The sequence below is a fragment of the Scyliorhinus torazame genome, chromosome 8 (genome assembly GCF_047496885.1).
Source record: "Scyliorhinus torazame isolate Kashiwa2021f chromosome 8, sScyTor2.1, whole genome shotgun sequence".
In the NCBI taxonomy this organism is placed as follows: Eukaryota; Metazoa; Chordata; class Chondrichthyes; order Carcharhiniformes; family Scyliorhinidae; genus Scyliorhinus; species Scyliorhinus torazame.
Genome location: NC_092714.1, coordinates 60953218 through 60977554, shown reverse-complemented (window position 1 = coordinate 60977554; position 24337 = coordinate 60953218). Strand labels below are relative to the sequence as shown.

Here is a 24337-nt window from a genome sequence, read left to right as displayed (position 1 = left end):
CAAATGTGCATCCTGGGGAGACATCTAGACATAGCGGTAGAGCTAGGAAGGTGAAGCACATTGAGGATCAGTGAGTGAATCGGGAGAGGATGGGGGTGTAGGTCGGCGGTGATGGGGAGAGTGGGTGACACCATCGGGAGTGAGGAATTGTCTGATACATGTGACACATTGTCAGCACAACCAGTATGATGCCTCTGTCACTTTCTTCCACGATGCAGGTTGACCTTCGAATCTTTGGTCCACCTTTCCAGGCATTCCCCCTCCCCATATCACTCACCCACCCTCCGGCCGTGGATATATCCCCGGAGCTGTGTCCCATCTCCTGCGTGTTTGGATGTTGGCTGCTGTGTGTGTGGTGTGTGTGTGGTGTTGCTTCCCGCAGTGTTCAAGCACAGTGTCCATGCATCAAGCTGTGATTGGGTTGCTAGGTTATGACTCCCAGATGCTACATGGCCGCCCACCACGGCAATCCACTTGGGCTGAGTGAAATGCTCACTTAACCACGATTGACAATTCCCTAATATCAATAGCCTTCAGCCGCACGACCAGAGTTCTCGGTAGCCAGTGGGGGTTATGGGTGATCTGTGGGGCAAATGGGCAGGGGCTAGGGTCGCCCCTGGAACGGGTACACAAGATCGAGGGTTTAGCATGCTGGTGATGCGTGCGGTTTCCCCTCCATTGCCTCCCCCCCCCTTCCCATGGCATCCCAGCCCTCCAGAGGGTGCCAGCCACCCCCCCCCCCCCCCTCCTCCGCTGAGGATCCCCCATCTCCCACTAAGCGCTGGGGTGGCAAGCCCAGTGCCCCCAGGTTCTATGCCTGTGAGCTACTCGGCTTCACGCAGAAGCCCTTCTGCTAGGTTCATGTTTTTCAAAAGGAGTACTAATCGGCGCCAGCTTGACTACTTGCTGAGGAAGCCGATGAATCAATGGAAGCAATTGGATATGGGGTCGCTCTCATTAATTGTCTGGAAATAGGACTTAAGTGGTGATAATTGGTTTCTCATAGAATCATTGAATTTACAGTGGAGAAGGAGGCCATTCGGCCCATCGAGTCAGCACCGGCCCTTGGAAAGAGCACCCTACTTAAGCCCACAGCTCCACCCTATCCTGATAACCCCCACCTAACCTTTTTATTTTGGACACTAAGGGTCATTTATCATGGAAAATCCACCTAACCTGCACATGTTTGGAGTGTGGGAGGAAACCGGAGCACCCAGAGGAACCCCACGCACACGCGGGGAGAACGTGCAGACTCTGCACAGACAGTGACCCAAGCCGGAAATCGAACCTGGGACCCTGGAGCTGTGAAGCAACTGTGCTAACCACTGTGCTACCGTACTGCCCCAAATCCTTTCTCGCCACACTGCAGTGAGATCCCGACTTCGCCTACGGGAGTGGGCATCGCCAACAGTTTGCTACCTGGAGCGGTTCTCGTTTTCTGTCACTCCCACTATTCACCGGCCTCATTTTGCTCGAGCGAGAAGGCAATGAGGCCTGAGAATCTCACCTACCGTCTCTGATTTCCCCACAGCCGAGGAAACCTTGACTGCAATTCTGGTCGGGATTCTGATCGGGTGGAGAATAGCGCGTTGTCCCAAAATTAGGATTCATGTTGGGCATCAGACCTAGTGCGAGGCTTCGGACCCGCCCCACCGCCCATAATGGGATTCCCACCCTGCGACAGCCTGAACATGCAAAGCACTAATAAGCATTATTAACAGGTTGGCCCGATTCACCAGCTGCCCGTAATGCTCCGCCCCCCGCCCCCGTAGCCATGAGTCACACAGGCACGATTTGGGCAGCACGGTAGCATTGTGGGTAGCACAATTGCTTCACAGCTCCAGGGTCCCAGGTTCGATTCCGTCTTGGGTCACTGTCTGTGCGGAGTCTGCACATCCTCCCCGTGTGTGTGTGGGTTTTCTCTGGGTGCTCCGGTTGCCTCCCACAGTCCAAAGATGTGCAGGTTAGGTGGATTGGCCATGATAAATTGCCCTTAGTGTCCAAAATTGCCCTTAGTGTTGGGTGGAGTTACTGGGTTATATGGATAGGGTGGAGGTGTGGACTTGGGTAGGGTGCTCTTTCCAAGAGCCGGTGCAGACTCGATGGGCCGAATGGCCTCCTTCTGCACTGTAAATTCTATGATTGGTGCAAGTGTTTAAAGACAGGTTCCTGATATCATGGCCTTTGAGCAGGAGTGAGGAGGTAAGTGTCTTTCAGATTATTTTTGGGTTACTGAGGGGTGTATGTCTAGTGACCGGGGATAATAGGGATTGATTTGGCGACAAGGGTTTGTACTCGGGTTAGGTAGGGAAGGTGTTCCCCTTGGGTTCAGGATGCCGTGGTTAAAGCTCCTAGTCTAGCTGTAAAAGTCTAGCAACTCACTCCTTACATGTTACTTTCAGGCTCCTGACCGTTTAAACTGTTGAATGCTGTCATTTTCACGGAAAGCGATGAGGTCTCCTGGTCAAGTAGATTTCCATTCACCACACCCGCCTGGAGACCCTAATCATTGCAACAGCACTCTCATCAAAGAGAAGGGCGTGGCCAAGCTGAATCACAGGGCCATCAGGTGCTGGGACACCGCATTGGACTTCTTAGATGCACAGCTCCACAGCAGATGAAGCAGGAGATTAGCATAGCTGAGTTCACACAATTAACGCATGCCCCAATGGCTGCTGAAATCTTTTTGGCACGCAGGCCCTGTCAGGAAGAAGATGGTGTGATGTTCAATGCTGATAATCCACTGGCCCTCTTGTACCCTCCCAGAACCCAGACAACCTCTAGGAAGAGGGAACCATAGACAGGGCTTGAGCCTTGCGGCGATGGGGCATTTAGGGGCGTCCACTGTCACCAGAACATGAGACTCGCCATTACTTGGAGAATAAAGGGAGAGGTCATCTGAACTGGAGGCAGTGGAAAAACATTAGGGGACATGGGACAGTGCAAGTGACCATGCTAGATCTCTGTAATGGCCACCAGCACAGTAATGCAGTGCTGGACGGCGGGAATGGTGAGGGTAGCTAAGCAGTCATATGCAGGATGACCATGGGATTAGGGGTGAATGGATGGTCAAGGGATGCATGACCTTGCTGATTGTGTATCCCTCTCTCTCTCTCTCGCCCTGCCCCCACCCCACCCCACTCAATCTCACTCTGCCCTACGCCCTCACAGATATGAAATTCGAACATACCCAGCGATGCTTGCTGGGCTCCTCCAGCATGGTGACGAGAGCGCTAGGGCCACCCCAGGCAAAGCCCTGCATAACTGGAGCCTTCCCCAGAACAGCTGGGGCCAGTCGGTGAGGCTCAAGTGATGGCCCGACCGTCCATCAGGCCATGGGGGGAATGAAGGTGACGCATCTATAGGCTTTGTGTCTTATCGTCGGTGCAGGTCCTTCGAGGAGCTACCGGATACCATGTCCTGACGATGACTTCACCTAAACAAAGAGACCGTGCAGCACTTGTGCCAGGTTGCAGCGAACTTGGCACCATGAGGGGTAGGAAGAGGACACCCACTCCCGGTGGCCATTAGATTTTATGCCTCTGGGGTGACATGCTACAGGAGAATGAGAAACATCAGGCCTCGTCGGATTAGGAAGACGATGAGGGTGTCCAGGTGCAGCCTGTGGAGGACCCAGAGCTGACTCGACAGACCGGCCACGGTCATACAGAGCCGCCGAACCAAGAATAAACTCATCCAGTCACAATTCACTGACTAGGAGGCCAACAATCCGGCAGCTACATCACTCCGAGTCCTTCTGTTCCATGCCCTGTTTACCTCCCTTACCTTTCACCCCCCTTCTCCTTATCCTTTCACCTCTCCTTGCTCATTCACACCCCTTTTCACCCCACCTCTTCCATCTAACCTTGCTCCCTCCTACCCCCCACCCCCCCAGCCCTTCAACCTTTTCCGCCTTTCCACGACAATGGCACCCCCTCCAAGGGCCATCTCAGCATCACACCAGAGTGATGGACCTGGAAGTGACCAGCTGATTTCCACACCTTCTGGCCTGTGATGCCCTTGGCAGGGGTCCTCTGGAGGGCCTGGACCTGTATGGGCCTGGCTGACCTTCGGCTGTCACATGTGACAATGTCTCGGCCTGTTCGGCCCACTTCCACGAAGACCCGCCAATGACAGGAGGAGGGGGATACTGAAAGGCTGGAGGCGGGGGGGCCCCAGGAAGGACCCCATCACTTTCTCCTCCCTCCGGGCGGTTGCTGACCCCTGGGCTACTCCGTGGGATGGAGCTCCAGAGGCCTGAACATCATTTGGGGCTGCCATTCCTGGAAGCCCACCATTGTCTGAACCATGGTTCCAATGCCCCCAGCCATGGTTCTCTGTGACTGTGACATGTTCCTCAGTGACTGAGATGTGTCCCTCAGTGCCTTGGGCATGTTCCCTTGTGTCTGGGTATTGTCCCTCAGCATCCAGCCAATGGTCTTGATGCCCTCAGCCACCCTTTGTGACTGGGCCAAGCTCTGGAGGGTCGCAGCAATGTCCATCTGCACCTGGGCCATTTCTGCCTGCGGCTGAGCCCTCCTGCCACGCGCCTCAGTAATGGACATCACAGCCTTGGACGTCCTCACACATAGCTCTGACGCTATACCCCAGGCTTTCCACTGCGTACACCATTCTTGTATGATTGGCCTGGGTGCCATGCATTGTCGGCAACATCTCCTGCACATTAAGGCGATTGGATTCCACCAGTTGCACTTGAAGGTGATAGAAAGTTGCTGAAATGCCCTCCCATAGAGCCTGGCTATGAATTTGCACCTGCACCAGTGATGGAGTAACCTTTTCCAGAGGCGCGACATTTGTCTTGGGGGCAACTGTTCCCTGGGATTGAGCAGCCCTCCGACTGGCCACTCCCTCGGAAGTTCCTGCCTCCACCTGATATGCCACAGCATGTGTGTGGTGTTCACCAGAGGGTGACTCAGGAGCATGTCTGCTGACATGTTCCACCGAGGTGATTGTTTCTGTGTTGGTGGATGGTGCAGGTGAATGCAATGCTGAGAATTCAGTGTCCTCACCGTAGATGTGCTTGAGGAGTTGGACGGAGGGGTATGGAATCCGGATGGCCCAGCCTCATCCTGGTGGGGATCCTGGAATACAAAGGACATGGTATCAGCTCTTAGGAAGAACAACTCTGTGGGAGATGAAAGACTCACTTGAGATAGGACATCTGGGTTAAGTTGCTTTGGACTCTCACTTATTCGGTATATGCCAGCCTCCATGTCAGCAACTGCTCACTCCGTGGTCTCCCCCGCGCGTTCCATGGCCCTCTGCTCAGATCGGGTGAGGGCACGTATTTTGCGGATGCCCCACCTGTCTTCTGATGTTCCCTCCTGTTGTGACCTGTTTTATCCCTGGAGATTCAGAAAGGACAATATGAGGGGCTGGCAAGCCAGGTTTCGGGGTGTTTATAACTGATGGCAAATGTGGGCAAGGTGCCTAGCCAAAGAGATGTGGTGAGGATTCCTGGGGAATGGGGTCTGAGGGAGATGCTGTTGGTGTGTTTGAGGGTTACAAGGGTTTAGGGGCAGATGGCAGGGTTAGGACTCGAGTAATGCCAGGGGCACAGAGGTAGTTACCCACCCCAGCAGCTCGAAGGAGGTCATTCATCTTCTTTCTGCATTTCATGCCAATCCTCCTGGTCCTGCTGCCAATACTTACTGCCTCTGCCACCAAATCCCAGGCTTGGTTCTTGACCATGGGGAATAGGATATCCCTCCTCTCCTCAACTGTGTCCAGCATCCTTTCAGCGTCACCATCCAGAAACCTTGATGATGGTCTTCTTAGCTTGAATGACGCCTGTGGTGATTGGTACGCTTAAAAACTGCTCCAGCTTATCAGACTAACAAGATGATCCCCAACTCCAACGAATCTCTCGCTAGGGAATTGGAAATCTGGTGAGATTCACGTGGGCAGATTGATAGTCTATTTGCATGCTGTGAATCTCGCCCCTCCAGCGCTCATGGTGCCAGCCGGAAGCACTCCAGTTTTCCAGCTGGTGGGAGCACTTAGTCGCGGTCTGGGACGATCACGCCCATCTGTTAGCAAAGTCTGGAAACTCTTTATCCACTGGCATGTGCCTGGTGGCCACCTTTATTACAAACCAAACTCCAAATCCAAATGCTCTCAATTGAGACCAAACTTAGACCTGTGAACAAACAATGCCTAAATTAAATCCACTCAAGGTTTCCAATTCAGTCAGCATTCATTCACGATGCAAGATAGCACTAATGATGTTATAAATTGATCTTCAACAATTATTTGGTAAATTTGGTAAAGATAGTATAAACAATAACAAGATAAATGATAATTTTATGATTTTTATCAAGCATTGAGTTTTAATCAGGAACCCAATTAAAAAAAACACACTTCTAAAAATTGAGTGCTGGGGACATTCAATTTATTAATCCCTATTCCCCTTTATGTTTGGTGCTGTTATATCTCATGTGGCAATTGTATTTGTTTACTCATTGCAAACAAATCAGGCAATACTTAATTTTTTATTTACATATCAGATAGTGTTAATTACAATAAAAATATTGTTTGTTTTTATGTTATGAATATATAAATGATTTATAACAGTTATCGAATAATGACTAATGTTACTAAACCATTCAAACATAGTATAATTATTGGACCTCAGCTGACAAATACCTCATAGTAAAGGATCCAAAGGAAAGAGTGATCATAGCATGATAGACTCTCACATTCAGTTTGAGAGTGAGAAATATTTGTCCATAATAAGTATTTTAAATGTAAATAAAGGCAATTAAATGTGTATGAAGACAAAGTTGGCTAAAGTAGATTGAATGGAGAAATGGTAAAGAGCCTTGGCAGACATTTAAGGAAATATTTCATAATCTCAACAAAGATATATGCCCATTGAGGAAAAAAGACTCCACCAGAAGGATGAACCATCTAAGGTGGTATCAAACTGGGGGCCGGGGAGAATGTACAATGCTGCGAAGGTTAGTGGTAGACCAGAAGATCTGAAAAGTTTTAGAAACCAGCAAAAAATGATTAAATAAAATAGTGATCAATGAGAGTTTGAGAAAAAGCTAGCAAGCAATATCAAAACAGATAGTAAAATCTTCTACAATTATGGAAAAATGAAAAGAGTAGCTAAAGTGAGCATTGGTCTCTTAGAGGGTGAAACTGAGGAATTAATAATGGAAAATACGGAAGTAGCGAGACTTTTAAAAAGTATTTTGCATCTCTTCACAGTATAGGACTCAAAAAGCTTCCCAGAATAGTAGAAATTCAAGAGACAACAGGGGAGGAAAAAACTTAAAACGATCACTACCACTGAGAAAAAGTAATGGGAAAACTAATGGACGTTCGTGCTCCTGATAGTCTGTATCCTATGGTCTCAAAATTAGTGGCTGCAGAGATAGTGGATGCATTGGATGTAATCTTCCAAAATTCTCCAGTAAGAAGCAAGGTTCCAGTAGATTGGAAAACTGCAAATGTATCACCTCTGTTCAAGAAAGGAAGAGGGCAGAAAGCAGGAAACTATAAGTCAGTTAACCTAACATCTATAATTGGGAAAATACTAGAATCTATTATTAAGTAAGTAGCAGCAGGACATTTAGAAAAAATACAACAGGCAGAGTCAACATGGTTTTGTGAAAGAGAAATCATGTTTGACAAATTTATTAGACTCTTTGAGGTGATAACAAGAAGGGTGGATAAGGGGGACCAGAAGATTTAGTGTATTTTGATTTCCAAAGTCATTCATTAAGATATATAAAAGGTTTGTTATACGTGAGGGTATCCCAAAACCCATAAGGATAACTTGGAGCATTAGGTCTTAATCATTTATTTTGCAATTTGCTATAATATGAGGGAAAAAATATGCAAACCACTGAGGAAAGGTCCAGTCCTGTCATAATCATTCAAATAAAAGAATGTTTATTAACTTGTAAAAACTTACAAGAAAGCCCAATACAAAAAAAAATACACATCATTACAATAATGGCTACACACACACACAGTATCCTTGAATTAACACTGTTCCTAAACTCTAAGAAATGTCCCTTGTCCCAAAACAACATCCCATAGTTTAACTCTATGAGCCCAATCCAGAAAATAGTTACCACACACAAGTTGTATCTTTAATTTTGGAAAGCCTTTCTTCTAATTCATCATACCTTTTGAAAACTTTTGTTTTCAAAAGGTAACTTCTAGCATTCAATCATGCTTTCGGGAGAGCTTCTGTTTCCATCTGGGAGTGACTATTTTCATAACTGCTCATCAGCTACTTTTCCTACAGTACAGAGCAAACCCTGCTACTGATATACCATTTTTCCCTTTTGATCTCATTCTATCTAAACACTATACCTTAGAAATCAGGCTTTTAGCATGTAAGTGTGACATGCATTCTTCTGTCTCCACTTTGAACTTCTGCCATTTTTAACACTTACAATTCTATACTTTATTGTTCTCCACCTCACTTAAGTACATATTTGTTTGCCCTGCTGTTAAGCTAATTTGCATATGTAGACCCTCCAGGCAGCTGCACTCTTATCAATTCCCTTTTATCCAATTATAAAAACTTTATTTTATCCAAGCTTCAGTCTTTATTTTATTCAATTCTTAAATCTTTACTTTATTCAAGCTTCTGGACAAGTTACTACATAAGATAAGAGCTTGAGGTGTTGGGGTGTTTTTTTAAATCATGGATAGAAGACTGCCTATCTAACAGGAAACAGCGAGTCAGGATAAATGGGTCATTTTCATGATGGTAAGCTGCAACAAGTGGAATGCCAGGAGGAACAATGCCGGGGCCTCAATTATTTACGATATATATTAATGATTTGGATGAAGGGACAAACTACTGGAGCCAAATTTGCTGAGGAAATGAAGATAGATAGGAGAACAAGTTGTGAGGAGGATACCAGGAGTCTGCAAATAGATATAAATAAGTTCAAAGAGCAGGGAAACATTTAGAAGATGGAGTATAATGTGGGGAAATGTAAGGTTGTCCATTTTGGCAGGAAGACTAGAAAAGCAGTATTATTTAAATGGAGAAAGGCTGCAGAATGCTGCAGTACAATGGGATCAGGGTTTCCTTGTATATGAATCACAAAAAATCAACATGCAGGTCCACCAAGTAATTAGGAAGGCAAAATGAATGTTGGCCTTTATTATAAGGGAAATGGAATTTAAAAGTAGGGAATTATTGATACGAGGGCATTGGTGAGTACTGTGTACAGTTTAGGCCACCTTACTAAAGGAGGGTCAAACTTGCATTGGAAGCAGTTCAGAGAAGGTTCAGTAGGCTGATTCTTGTGATGACGGACTTGTCTTATGAAGAAAGGTAGAGCAGGTTGCGCCTATACTCATTGGAGTTTAGAAGAATGAGAGGTGATCTTATTGAAACAAGATTCTGAGGAAACTTGACAAAGTAGATACCAAGAAGATGTATCCCCTGGGAGACAGTTTAAAAATAAGAGGTCTCACATTTAATACTGAATGAGGAGGAATTTTGTCACTTAAGGGTGGTTAGTGTTTGGAATTCTCTTCCCCAGCAATCATTGAATATATCCAAGGTTGAGTTAGACAGACTTTTGATTGACAACAGAGTCTAGATTTATAGGGGAGCAGGCAGGAAAGTGGAGTTAAGGCCACAGTCACATCAGCCGTGATCTTACTGACTGAAGGAGCAGACTCAATAGGTTGATGACCTACTCTTGTTCCTACTTCGTATATTTTTATTGATCTAATAGCAACAAATCCTAGTACACAACTAACAAACAATTCAGAAAAATTCTGGAAGTATACACTTATCAAACCCTGCAATACTGAAAAGAATTCTATATGTCATCTTTTTAATTGCTCCTTGATCTTGGGTGATTTTATTATTCACTGGTTTTATGCAGAAAGTAAAGAAAATTCTGTTAACCGGTCCCGAAGTTCCAGTGTCTCCAGCATTGACAAAGAATCAAAGGAAGCTATAACTGCTCTGTACTTTATGGAGTCCTTCAGCCGAAAGATGGACTCTACCCTCTCACCATGCTTATGGGTTGGTACCAGTTTGGGTACGGTTCTAGTCATCTCCTTGAACATACCTCCAGAGGAACAAAGGCATTCAGAACCACTCATGGTCTCTCCCAGCGGTAAGATTTTGTTTGTATTTAGCTTACAAAGTAGTCTCTCATTATGAAGTACACTTAGTGAAGTTCAAAATACATTTCCTGATCATGCCATACAGCAACAACAAAGGCAACGTGTATTTATGTAACACTTTTAATGTGGTTATAGTGGACTTAATGACACAATGGCCTCTCGTATGTTGCATTAATGGAAGTAAGGTAGGTGTGCATTTCCACCTGCCCCAAGAGCCTCCCCTAACCCAGCAGAATTTCGCTTGAAACTGGTATTAAATCCATGAACATTAACATAGAGAAAGCAAAGAACAAAGACCAGCACAGGAACAGGCCGTTCGGCCCTCCAAGCCTGCGCCGACCATGCTGCCCGTCTAAACTAAAACCTTCTACACTTCTGGGGTCCGTCTCCCTCTATTCCCATCCTATTCATGCATTTGTCAAGATGCCCCTTAAACATCACTATCGTCCCTGCTTCTACCACCTCCTCCGGCAGCGAGTTCCAGGCACCCACTAGCCTCTGTGTAAAAAAATTTGCCTCGTACATCTCCTCTAAACCTTGCCCTTCGCACCTTAAACCTATGGCCCCTAGTAATTGACCCCGCTACCCTGGGAAAATGTCTCTGACTATCCACTCTGTCTCCTCATAATTTTTTAGACTTCTATCAGGTCACCCCTCAACCTCCTTCGTTCCAGTGAAAAAAACCAAGTTTATTCAACCACTCCTCATAGCTAATGCCCTCCGTACCAGACAGCTTCCTGGTAAATCTCTTCTGCACCCTCTCTAAAGCCTCCACATCCTTCTGGTAATGTGGCAACCAGAATTGAACACTATATTCCAAGTGTGGCCTAGCTGAGGTTCTATACAGCTGCAACATGACTTGCCAATTTTTATACTCAATGCCCCGGCGAATGAAGGCAAGCGTGCCGTATGCCTTCTTGACTACCTTCTCCACCTGTGTTGCCCCTTTCATTGACCTTTGGGCCTGTACACCTAGATCTCTCTGACTGTCAATACTCTTGAGGGTTCTACCATTCACTGTATATTCCCTACCTGTATAAGACCTTCCAAAATGCATTACCTCACATTTTTCCGGATTAAACTCCATCTGCCATCTCTCTGCCCAAGTCTCCAAACGATCTAAATCATGTTGTATCCTCTGACAGTACTCATCACTATCCGCAATTCCACCAACCTTTGTGTCGTCCGCAAATTTACTAATCAGACCAGTTAAACTTTCCTCCAAATCATTTATATATACTGCAAACAGCAAAGGTCCCAGCACTGAACCCTGCGGAACACTAGTCAAAGACCTCCAATCAGAAAAGCACCTTTCCATTGCTACTCTCTGCTTTCTATGACCTAGGCAGTTCTATATCCATCTTACCAGCTCACCTCTGATCCCGTGTGACTTCACCTTTTGTACCAGTCTGCCATGAGGGACCTTGTCAAAGGCCTTATTGAAGTCCATATACTCAGCATCCACTGCCCTACCTGCATCAATCATCTTTGTGACCTCCTCGAAAAACTCTATCAAGTTAGTGAGACACGACCACCCCTTCACAAAACCGTGCTTCCTCTCGCTAATACGTCACTTGCTTCCAAATGAGAGTAGATCCTGTCTCAAAAAATTCTCTCCAGTAATTTCCCTACCACTGACGTAAGGCTCACCGGGCTGTAGTTCCCTGGATTATCCTTGCTACCCTTCTTAAACAACGGAACAACATTGGCTATTCTCCAGTCCTCCGGGACATCACCTGAAGACAGTGAAAATCCAAAGATTTCTGTCAAGGCCTCAGCAATTTCCTCGCTTGCCTCCTTCAGTATTCTGGGTTAGATCCCATCAGGCCCTGGAGAATTAGCCACCTTAATATTTTTCAAGATGCCCAACACCTCGTCTTTTTGGATTTCAATGTGACCTCGGCTATCTACACACCCTTCTCTAGACTCAACATCCACCAATTCCTTCTCTTTGGTGAATACTGATGCAAAGTATTCATTTAGTACCTCCCCCATTTCCTCTGGCTCCACACATAGATTATCTCCCCTGTCCTTCAGTAGGCCAACCCTTTCCCTGGCTACCGTCTTGCTTTTTAAGTACGTGCAAAAAGCCTTGGGATTTTCCTTAACCCTATTTGCCAATGACTTTTCGTGACCCCTTATAGCCCTCCTGACTCCTTGCTTAAGTTCCTTCCAACTTTCCTTGTATTCCACCCCCCCAATCTAGGTTCTTCAGTTCCCATCTAATATTGTTATAATTAGCCTTCCACAATTTAGCACATTCACCTTTGGACCACTCTTATCCTTGTCCACCAGCACTTTAAAACTTACTGAATTGTGGTCACTGTTCCCGAAATGCTCCCCTACTGAAACTTCAACCACCTGACCGGGCTCATTCCCCAATACCAGGTCCCGTACAGCCCCTTCCCTAGTTGTACTATCTACATATTGTTTGAAGAAGCCCTCCTGGATGCTCCTTACAAACTCTGCCCCGTCCAAGCCCCTAGCACTAAGTGAGTCCCAGTCAATATTGGGGAAGTTGAAGTCTCCCATCACAACAACCCTGTTGCTTTTACCCCTTTCCAAAATCTGCCTACCTATCTGCTCCTCTATCTCCCGCTGGCTGTTGGGGGGCCTGTAGTAAACCCCCAACATTGTGACTGCACCCTTCTTATTCCTGATCTCTATCCATATAGCCTCGCTGCCCTCTGAGGTGTCCTCCTGCAGTACAGCTATGAAATTCTCCCTAACCAGTAGCGCAACTCCTCCACCCCTTTTACATCTCCCTCTATCCTGCTTGAAACATCTAAATCCTGGAACGTTTAGCCGCCAATCCTGTCCTTCCCTCAACCAGGTCTCTGTAATGGCAACAGCATCATAGTTCCAAGTACTAATCCAAGCTCTAAGTTCATCTGCCTTACCTGTTATACTACTTGCATTAAAATATATGCACTTCAGGTCACCAGCCCCGCTGTTTTCAGCAACATCTCCCTGTCTGCTCTTCCTCAAAGCCATACTGGCCCTATTTCCTAGTTCTCCCTCAATCTTTTCACCTGACCTATTGCTCCGGTATCCACCCACCTAACATACTAGTTTAAACCCTCCCGCAGTCTCCTTGGTGAGAATTGTGCCATTCTGGACAAAAGAGTCAATGTAGAAATATTCTCAGGAGCCTACTATAGTGCAGGTGCTAAAGCAGCATAATATTTTAGTGTATATTTATCACTTGCTTACATACAAGTAGTTTTGCAGGCAAGATTCATGCCATTACCGGAAATATTTTATGTTTTGACCAGGAATATGCATTATAATGCTTTCAATCATGGATTCCTTATAATGAGAGTAACTGAATTTGACAAATTAGAATTATTTTTCACAAACAAGTTAAAATTAAAACAATATTATTTGTGGCATTGTCTACATTCCATTTGATACACATGTAATGTTAGAACACTTATTTCAGGGCATTAAGTCAAAGTATAATCAGATATAAATGTTAATATGTTCATATTGATCAGATACTGGTATTAAATTTCACTCGTGATATTGGTGCTAATAGGCACTACATATAGGTTTTACATTTTTTTTTCAGGAACAGTGTTAATGTTGAAAGGAGCACTACTAACATTTTGCTCCTTGGATTCTCTGGGTGCTTTAATACACCCCCCATATGAAGTGTGGAGGGATCCAAACAGTGAAGATAAAGATGATAAAGGACGGAAAAGAAAACTAGTAACATTTTCACCTTCTTCGTCTCAGGAAATGGGGGATCACCAGTATGTAGTTCTGTGCTCAGAGAAACAGGCCAAAGTTTATTCCCTTCCATCTCAAAGCTGTCTGCATGTACACAACATCACAGAGACTTCCTTTGTGTTACGTGCAGATATCGTAACTATGTGCAACAGCATCTGCCTGGCCTGCTTCTGTGCTAATGGACATATTATGACCCTAAGGTAACTTTCATATACTCTAAATAACTACACTTGGTTTCCCCTATGATAATTTCTTAATTTTATTTCATCTATTTAATATTAGAAGTTATATTTTTTAAGCTTTTTCATAAAAATTTGTATTCTACATTTTCATGTAATTTCTCCCCTTTTCCCATTTCCAATCTCCCAAAACTACAAATCAGTTGTTTGGGAAATCAGGGAACATGGTTCTTCCATTCTTTCTTTCTCGATTAGATGAAGTGAGAGATCTTGGCAAGTGCACAGATCACTAGAGGTAGCAGTACAGGTCGATAAGGTTGTAAAGAAGGCATATGGAAAGCTCTCCTTCATTGGCAGAGGTATAGAATACAATAATGGTCAAACTTTATAGGACACTAGTGAGGCCACAACTAGAGTATTATGTGCAGTTCTGGTCACCACATTACAGGAACAATGTAATTGCTCTGGGGAGAGTGCAGAGAAGATTTACCAGGGCTGGAGAATTGTAGCTATGACGAGAGATTGGAGATGTTGGGGTTGTTTTCCTTGGAATAGAGAAGGCTGAGGGGTGACATGATTGAGGTTTACAAAATTGTGAGGGGTAGAGATCGAGTCGACAGGTGGAACCTGTTTCCCTTGGCAGAGCGTTCAACAACCAGGGGTCATAGATTCAAGCTAATTGAAGGATTAGAGGGGACATGAGGAAAGACCTTTTTACCCAGAGGGTGGTGGGTGTCTGGAATTCCCTGCCTGCATTGGTGGTGGAGGCAGAGACCCTAAACTCTTTTAAAAAGACTGGATCTGCACCTTAAGTGCTGCAAAGTATAGGGCTATAGGCCGTGTGCAGGAAGATGGGATTAGAAAGGACACCTGGGTGTCTTTAGGTCGGCATATACAATATGGACCAAAAGGCCCCCTTCTGTGCTGTAAAGCTTCTATGGCCGACACATTGGTTAGCACTGCTGCCTCACAGCTCCAGGGACCCAAATTCAATTCCGGCCTCAGGTTACTGTCTGTGTGGAGTTTACACTTGCTCCTCGTGTCTGCATGGGTTACCTCCGGGTTCTCAGCTTCCTCCCACAATCCAAAGATGTGCAGGTTAGATGGATTGGCCATGCTAAATTGGCCCATAGTGTCCATAAGGTTAGGTGGGGTTACTGGGATAGGGTGGAGGTGTGGACCTAAGGGTGCTCTTTCCAAGGGCCAGTGCAGACTCGTTGGGCCAAATGGCCTCCTTCTGCACTGTAGAGATCGATGATTTGCGACTCTGCATATACTGAAGCAGTCCATGTCCAAATGCACTATTCAGGCTTAGGCTGGAAAGTAGCAAGTAACATTTACGCCAGGCAATGATCATCGAAAACAAGAGAGAATCTAATCTTTTTCCCCTTTGACATTCAATAACATTGCCCCAATATCAAAATCCTGGCAATCACCATTGGCCAGAAACCGAACTGGTCCACGTGAAACACCTTCTCAACAGTAATTAGGGATGACCAAAAAATACTGGCCTAGCCAGCAACACCAACAACCCATAAACAAATAAATTAAACATTGAAACTCCAACCTTGATTCACAAGGCCATTTATGATTCAGATCTTTATGTTACCATCTATATAATGTCATTATGAATGGCAAAATATATTCTTAATTACAACTTCTTATTAAATCTGAAGCTAAGCTAAAAAGAATTGTATCGGGTGGAAATTGCTTTGCCTCTGATTTAGTCTTTTAATACACCATTCATTGAACCACTTGTATCTAAATGCCATGCATATCTAATTCTTCACTAAAACTTTCATTACCACAGTAGTTTCCATGTTCAAAAAAACATTTTTTGCTACTATCTCTCTCTGAGTGCTTTAACTTTCTTATTGTACGCTATCAGTTTGCATGGTTTTTTTCTCCATTTATTAATGGGAGTTGATTTAATAACAAAATAAATGTAATTGGTGAATGGCCGTTATAAAGTTTCATGAAATATATTATGAATGAGGCACATGTGAGACTATGTTTAGCATGCCTAGTAAATTATATTGTGTTCATCAAAAACCAATAAATTAACTAATTGTCGCTAATAGAACAGAATTTGAGTATTGCTGAAAAGAGACAAGCTATCAAAGCATTTTGTCTTGCACTCATTAAGATAGAAGCAAGACTGCCAAATTTAAAAAGGAACAACAATTTATACTGAATGAGAAAAGGGGTGCTAATTAATAATAATAAAAATAATAATCACTTATTGTCACAAGTAGGCTTCAATGAAGTTAATGTGAAAAGCCCCTAGTCGCCACATTCCGGTGCCTGTTCGGGTAGGCCGGTACGGGAATTGAACCCGCGCTGCTGGCCTTGTTCTGCATTCCAAGCCAGCTGTTTAGCCCACTGTGCTAAACCAGCCCCTTGGCAAGTTGGCTCCGATTGGTTGAGATGTAGCCACACCAATTGCACTAGGGAATGATTGTTTATTCAAGAAAGGTGCAATGTTTTGATATATTCCTTTTGCCTGCAGAAAGCAGGTCCCTGCTACATTGCGACCTATCCTCTGCAGGTAAAAGGAATATGTCCAGACCTTGCACCTTTTTTGACCAAACAAAAACATAGCAGACAATAGTGCCCTGGTGCATTTGCCATGGCAATGTCTTGACCAATCTGACCCAACTTGCTAACCAATTAGCACTCCTTTTCTTATCAGTGTCAATTGTTATTTTCTTTGAAATTTGGCATTCATGCATCTGCCTGATGAGTTCAAGATAAAAAGCTGCGACAACATGTCTCTTTTTCCAGCAAAAATGTCTTTATTGCTTGTAACCCCCTACAAAATGAAGATGTACTTTGGTGTTTTAAACTGAAACAAATATGCTCAGCATTGTTTACATTTTTCAAAATATAGCTTGCCAAGTCTTCGCCCATTGTTGGATGTAAACTACTTGCCTTTAACTGATATGAGAATAGCACGGACATTCTGTTTTACAAATGGTGGGCAAGCTCTGTACCTAAGCTCCCCCACAGAAATCCAGCGAATTACTTACAGCCAAGAAATGTGTGAAAACCTTCAGGTAGGGCTGCTGTTTCATTTGGGGGTTCTTGCCAGAAATGTTGAACTTTAATTAATCTTTCATGAGTGTCCCATAAGTTATAAAGTGAGCAAGTAAGAATAATTTAGAGAAAATAAGGAAAAATTGAAAGCACAGCACCACTTGGTGGAATATTTTCATTATTTTGCATGAACTGTTATTCTGAATTCTGAATATTTCCAGAACATAGATAGTGTTGTCTGTGTTGTTTACCATTGTAAGAATTTTTATTTTAACTGAAATCAAATTCAGCAGTGTGATGATGCTTGACAATTCATAGTCTGCATCAATAAAATACCTTTCACCTGAATAGAGCTTTTTGATCATAGCTTTAGCTATCAACTAACCTATCTTGAAGAACTGAAATAAATACCAAATGTTATGTTTGCATATCATGTCATAAGATTATGTATAAACTAACATTAAAATTAACAAAACATTTCTCATATGACACCTTTTTGCCTGCCCCCTGGAAAGAATTTTAAAAGTTTTCAGTAGAGAATTAAAGATCAAATTGCTGTTTCTGGCATTGTCCCAGTTATGAATTGCAGTGATTTCAGTGAACTACACCAGCTAAAATGACACTCCATGCTCCCAGTTGATACTTACTGTGCATTGCAGCACTTCTAGTATGCAGAGTTTTAGCTGCTTTCCAAATATTATTAATTAGGAATAGTAACTACTCATTTTAGCTTATGATTATGACTATGATGTATTTTGTTCTGTGTAATAAGTAAAGCTCCATATATTTAAATAAAGTTGTGTACAGATGTCATTGCAATTGGCTAGTCTAAGGCTACAATTTTATTGTTTTAAATGTTGTCAATCATTTGGCTACTGGCCGAATTGAGCAGGAGAAAGAGTTCACTATACCATAAGCAGATGTTGAAGCACACTGGTAATTCCAGTAAGGTACATTGCTTCTTCCAGCCCTGCAACCGGAACCCACAAGAACAATTGTTGTCAACTTACTTCTTATTGCTGTTTCCATGATTAGAATTAATTGCATTAGTTTCATTAAGGTGATTCAATTGTTGCAACGCTGCTAAAATATTTGCCACTATTTGATACTGTTTTTCTCAGCTGCCTTCTTTTCCATGAGTCTTGTTATTTACTCTCTATACATTTACCTTTTCAGGAAATGCTTGGAGATTTGTTTACTCCTATTGAAACCCCAGAAGCTCAAAACAGAGGCTTCTTAAAGGGGCTGTTTGGAGGAAGCGGACAAACGTTTGATAGAGAAGAGTTATGTAAGTTAATGAGAAGATCACTATAAATTATCTTTCACAATTATCATTCTTTGGATATTCCTTCACACAGTTTTAGTCAGGCACACAGATTCCTCAACATTAAAATATTTGATGTGATAAGCGCAATAATGAAAGATATTTGGATATGTTCAAATTCATGTTTTATAAAAGTATGATGGAACAGTCATTTTCCTCACTATTTTTTGTCCATCGATCTTCCTCCCTTCCTCTGAAGTGTACGAAAGAAAGGGAAAAATTATCTTATTTTAAAAGTGAGTTATGTGGTTTTTAAAAGAGAATGCTATGTCCCAATATCCATTTCATACTGTAGAACACAAAACTTTAGCATGCACGTACAGCAAGCAATTAGGAAAGAAAATGGCATGTTGGCCTTTATTGCAAATAAATTTGAGTACCAGAATAAGTCTTGCTGAAATTCCACAAGGCTTTTGTGACTCCACGCCTGGAATACTGTGTGCAGTTTTGGTCTCCATATTTAAGGAAGCTAAGGTTCGCTAGATTTGTCCCTGGGATAAGTGGGTCGTCCTATGATGAAAGGCTGACTAAATAGGACATGTATCCTTTGGAGCTCAGAGAAATAAGAGGTCATTTCATTGAAATATTAATGATTAACAAGGGGCCTGACATGGTAGATACTGGGATATTGCTTCCTCTGGCTGAGGAATTTGGGACACAGATCAGAATAAGGGCCAATCATTTAGGACTGGAATGAGGAGAAATTTCTTCATTCAATTGGTTGTGAATCTTTGGAATTCTCTACCCCAGAAGGTTGTGGATATGCCATCATTGAATAAATTTACGGCTGAGATAGAAAGATTTTTGGCCTCTTGCGAAAAACAAAGGGAAACGGAGAGCAGGCATAAAAATGGAGTTGAAGCCCGAGATAAGTCAGGATCATGTTGACAAGCAGAGCAGAGCTGATGCACTATATGGTCTTCTGTTCCCATTTCTTGTGTTCTTATTTCAATCTAACAGGTTGCAGGTTTAATCTAATCTAATTGTTAGACAGTTATTTTTTATTTGTCATGGGGTGTAATCATCACTGGCAAGGCCAGCATCTGTTTAATTGCCCTCAGAAGTTGGTGATATTATGCTCCTATTAGGGACAACTAATATTTAAAGACAAATCTGTACACCCAGTAATTGACTGAAAGAAATATGGTACAAGATTTCACATTTTAAAACAAAAAATCAGTTTTCTGGTTTTTAAGAAGCATTAAACAAAGCAACATTATTAACTTAATACTATAGTTTATGCTATAAGTTATTATACTTATATACTTGGGCAGCACGGTAACACAAGTGGCTAGCACTGTGGCTTCACAGCACCAGGGTCCCCGGTTCGATTCCTCGCTGGGTCACTGTGCGGAGTCTACACGTTCTCCCCGTGTCTGCGTGGGTTTCCTCCGGGTGCACCGGTTTCCTCCCACAGTCCAAAGACGTGCAGGTTAGGTGGATTGGCCATGCTAAATTGCCCTTAGTGTCCAAAAAGGTTAGATGGGGTTATTGGGTTACGGGGGGTAGGGTGGAAGTGAGGGCTTAAGTGGGTCGGTGCAGACTCGATGGGCCTCTATGTTCTATGAACTCAGTTCTACTTTTTACTCCCACCACTCCCCAAGAATTCCCAGAAACTTTACACAAATTTTGATGGTTCATTCACCTCTTTAGGGACCAACCCACAAGGTACGCCACAGCTCTCTGAATTCACTTTAATTCTACTTCATGTTCAGCAATTTTCTGAAAAATGAAATTTCATGGGATCCTTCCATTAATATTTGGTTAATTGATCCTCCAAATTCTCTTCAAAACCAAAAATAAGTAAAATACTGCAAATGCTGAAATCTGAAACAAGAACAGAGGACACTGGTAAAACTCAGCGGGGCTGCCAGCATCTATCGGGAGAGAAACAACGTTAACGTTTTGAGTCCATAGACTCTTCCTCAGATATCTTCAGATGAAAAGTCCATGACTTGAACTGTTAACTCTATCGTGATAGATACTGGCAGACCTGTTGGTTTTTTTTCCAGTGCCCTTTGTTCTCTCTTCAAAACCTCATGACTGTGGACTTCTCAGTTCATATCTAAACTTACTAGGGATTTAAACATCTGGGACCTCTTCTATGTTCTCACAGCTTGTGTGCAGCTGCTGGTCCCACAGCTTATTCCCAGCGCCTAGCAGATGCTTTTTCTCTGCCTGACCAAGCTTGCAAGCTAAACACAAACTGCCTTCGGCCTCAAGGCTTCGTGAGGATCCTGTAGATTTCTTCTTCCAGCTTCTTTTCCCCTTATGAATTCCAAACTGAGCTCGAGCCTTGCCCACATTCCAAACAGTGACCAATAAACATTTTCCAGTGGCATAGTGGTTAGTACAGCTGCCTCACAGCATCAGGGACCCAGGTTTGATTCCGGCCTTTGGATGACTATCTGTGTGGAGTTTGCATATTCTTGCTGATTCTGGATGGGTTTCCTCCGGGAGCTCTGGTTTCCTCCCACAGTCCAAAGATGTGCAGGTTAGGTGGATTGCCATGATCAATGCGAGGGGTTAAGGGGATAGGGCGAGGGAGTGGGCCTAGATAGACTGCTCTTTCGGAGGGTTAGTGCAGACTCGATGGGCCAATTGGCCTTTTTCTGCACCGTAGGGATTCTATTGATCCTCTGCTTAAAGTGCAGATCTGATTAACTTTGGCTCTCCCAACTCAGCTGAGCTGTAGTCTATACCAAACTAAAACGGCAACTGCCTGCTTTCTAAACAAACACCCAGCTAATTTAAACAAAACAACTTTCTGCACCCATAGCCTACCTTAATGGCAATCTGGTATTATTGGGGATATCCTCAAACAGAAATGTAAATTAATTATTTCACCGTCAACATGAATCCTAGATTCTGAATTCTATATTTCTAATGGATGTAATTGCATCTCTCCAGATGCCCTGGGTCCATGAAGAAACCCCCATGTTTACAAAGCTACTTTCCCTTTTTATTGCAATAACAATAGACACCCTGGTTACAAAGAGCAACTCGTAAACTCACTCCCAGTGAGTTCTCCCAGTGAGCCAGAGAAGACAGCCAGGAGTGAGACACAACTAAGAGTGAGTTTGGGAATTTGAATCTAGGTGGGAATTGAATCAAATCAGTAAGGCAGCACCTTTTACATTTCAGGAGTTTAAATTAAGTTAGAATTGTGCAGTGTAGGTTAACAAGGGCTGCCCCACCCACTCTCATAACTGGTTGGCAGTTAAGTGTCAGTCACTTAAATCTACCTTGATCTAAAAGCAGGTGGGGGAGGGGAGTCAATTCAGGACAGTTTAAAAAGAGCAACTTGTGAACTCACTCCCAGTGAGCCAGAGAAGACAGAGCCAGGAGTGAGACACAGCTAAGAGTGAGTTTGGGAATTTGTATCTAGGTGGGAATTGAATCAAAGCAGTAAGGCAGTTCCTTTTAAATTTCAGGAGTTTAAATTAATTTAAATTAAGCTAGAATTGTGCAGTGTAGGTTAACAAGGGCTGCCCCACCCACTCACATAACTGGTTGGCAGTTAAGTGTCAGTCACTTAAATCTACCTTGATCTAAAAGCAGGTGGGGGAGGGGAGTCAATTCAGGACAGTTTAAAAAGAGCAACTTGTGAACTCACTCCCAGTGAGTTCTCCCAGTGAGCCAGAGAAGACAGAGCCAGGAGTGAGACACAGCTAAGAGTGAGTTTGGGAATTTGAATCTAGGTGGGAATTCGAAGCTGGGTGGGGAGGAAGTGCTTTTTATCCCTGGTAAGTGACTGGTAAGTAGTGTTTCTGTTTTTCTGTTTCTTTTCATTGGTATATTTATTTATTTTTTCTTTGTTGTATTTTTTGTTGAAATTGTATTTGTTGAAGTTAACCGAAGGTTTAAGACATGGCAGGAGATCTCAGACCCATGTCACGCTCCTCGTGTGCGATGTGGGAGCTCAGGGACACGTCCACTGTCCCTGGCTCCTTCACGTGCAAGATGTGTGTCCAGTTGCAGCTCCTGTTAGACCGCTTGACGGCTCTGGAGCTGCGGATGGACTCACTTTGGAGCATCCGTGATGCTGAGGACGTCGTGGATAGCACGTTTAGCGAGTTGGTCACACCACAGGTGAAAGGTACTGAGGGAGATAGAAAATGGGTGACCAAAAGACAGAGCAAGAGTAGGAAGGCAGTGCAGGTGTCCTCTGCGGTCATCTCCCTGCAAAACAGATATACCGCTTTGGATACTGTTGAGGGAGATGGCTCACCAGGGGAAGGCAGCAGCAGCCAGGTTCATGGCACCGTGGCTGGCTCTGCTGCGCAGCTGGGCAGGAAGAAGAATGGCAGGGCAATAGTGATAGGGGACTCAATTGTAAGGGGAATAGACAGGCAGTTCTGCGGATGCAATCGCGACTCCAGGATGGTATGTTGCCTCCCTGGTGCAAGGGTCAAGGATGTCTCGGAATGGCTGCAGGACATTCTGGGGGGGGGAGGGTGAACAGCCAGCTGTCGTGGTGCACATAGGCACCAACGATATAGGTAAAAAACGGGACGAGGTCCTACAAGCTGAATTTAGGGAGCTAGGAGTTAAACTAAAAAGTAGGACCTCAAAGGTAGTAATCTCAGGATTGCTACCAGTGCCACGAGCTAGGCAGAATCGGAATGTCAGGATAGAGAGGATGAATTCGTGGCTCGAGAGATGGTGCAAGAGGGAGGGATTCAAATTCCTGGGACATTGGAACCGGTTCTGGGGGAGGTGGGACCAGTACAAACCGGACCGTCTGCACCTGGGCAGGACTGGAACCGATGTCCTAGGGGGGGTGTTTTGCTAGAGCTGTTGGGGAGAGTTTAAACTCATGTGGCAGGGGGATCGGAACCGATGCAGGAAGTTGGACGGTAGTAAAACAGGGACAGAAATAAAAGGCAGTAAGGGGGAAAGTGTAAGGCAGAGAAGCCACAGTCAAAAATCAAAAAGGGCGACAGTACAAGGTACAGTGACTGAGGGGAGCTCAGTGAATAGGACCAGGAATACTAAAAGGAATAAAACGGGAAGCGAAAACATTAATGGTAAGCGACGCGGCAGGTTGCTACATGAAGATATGGGTTCAACGACAAGGAAAATTAGGAGAAAGGTTAAGAGGAAATATAACTTGGGAGAGGTTACTGATCGAGGTGTTAGGATTCAGAACAGAGGTAAAAAAGCCAACATAAGTGTACTTTACCTGAATGCTCGTGGTATTCGGAATAAGGTAAATGAGTTGATGGCGCAAATCATCGTGAATGACTATGATTTAGTGGCCATTACTGAAACATGGTTAAAGGATGGTCACGACTGGGAGTTAAATATCCGAGGGTATCAAACTTTTCGGAAGGACAGAGTGGATGGTAAGGGAGGTGGTGTAGCTCTGTTATTTAAGGATGACATCTGGGCAACAGTAAGGGATGACATCGGTGCTATGGAGGATAAGGTTGAATCCATTTGGGTGGAAATCAGGAATAGTAAGGCGAAAAAGTCACTGATAGGAGTAGTCTATAGGCCACCAAATAGTAACATTATGGTGGGGCAGGCAATAAACAAAGAAATAACTGATGCATGTAGAAATTGTACAGCAGTTATCATGGGGGATTTTAATCTACATGTCGATTGGTTTAACCAGGTTGGTCAAGGCAGCCTTGAGGAGCAGTTTATAGAATGTATCCGTGATAGTTTCCTAGAACAGTATGTAATGGAACCTACAAGGGAAAAAGCGGTCCTATATCTGGTCCTGTGTAATGAGACAGGATTGATTCAGGATTTCATAGTTAGGGATCCTCTCGGAAGGAGCGATCACAATATGGTGGAATTTAAAATACAGATGGAGAGTGAGAAGGTAAAATCAAGCACTAGTGTTATGTGCTTAAACAAAGGAGATTACAATGGGATGAGAGAAGAACTAGCTAAGGTAGACTGGGAGCAAAGACTT

General features: G+C 44.0%; 1 protein-coding gene across 5 annotated transcripts in view; it reads left to right on the top strand.

The window, feature by feature from the left end:
• The window catches only part of stxbp5l (syntaxin binding protein 5L), an 879402-nt gene that overhangs the window by 834594 nt on the left and 20471 nt on the right, over positions 1-24337 (top strand). For all 5 annotated transcript variants that reach the window (XM_072513712.1, XM_072513711.1, XM_072513708.1 and 2 more), the window contains 4 exons: positions 9894-10130; positions 13712-14072; positions 16942-17107; positions 18264-18375. In XM_072513712.1, coding sequence (XP_072369813.1) covers positions 9894-10130; positions 13712-14072; positions 16942-17107; positions 18264-18375 — 876 coding nt within the window. The remainder of the gene's footprint in view (positions 1-9893; positions 10131-13711; positions 14073-16941; positions 17108-18263; positions 18376-24337) is intronic.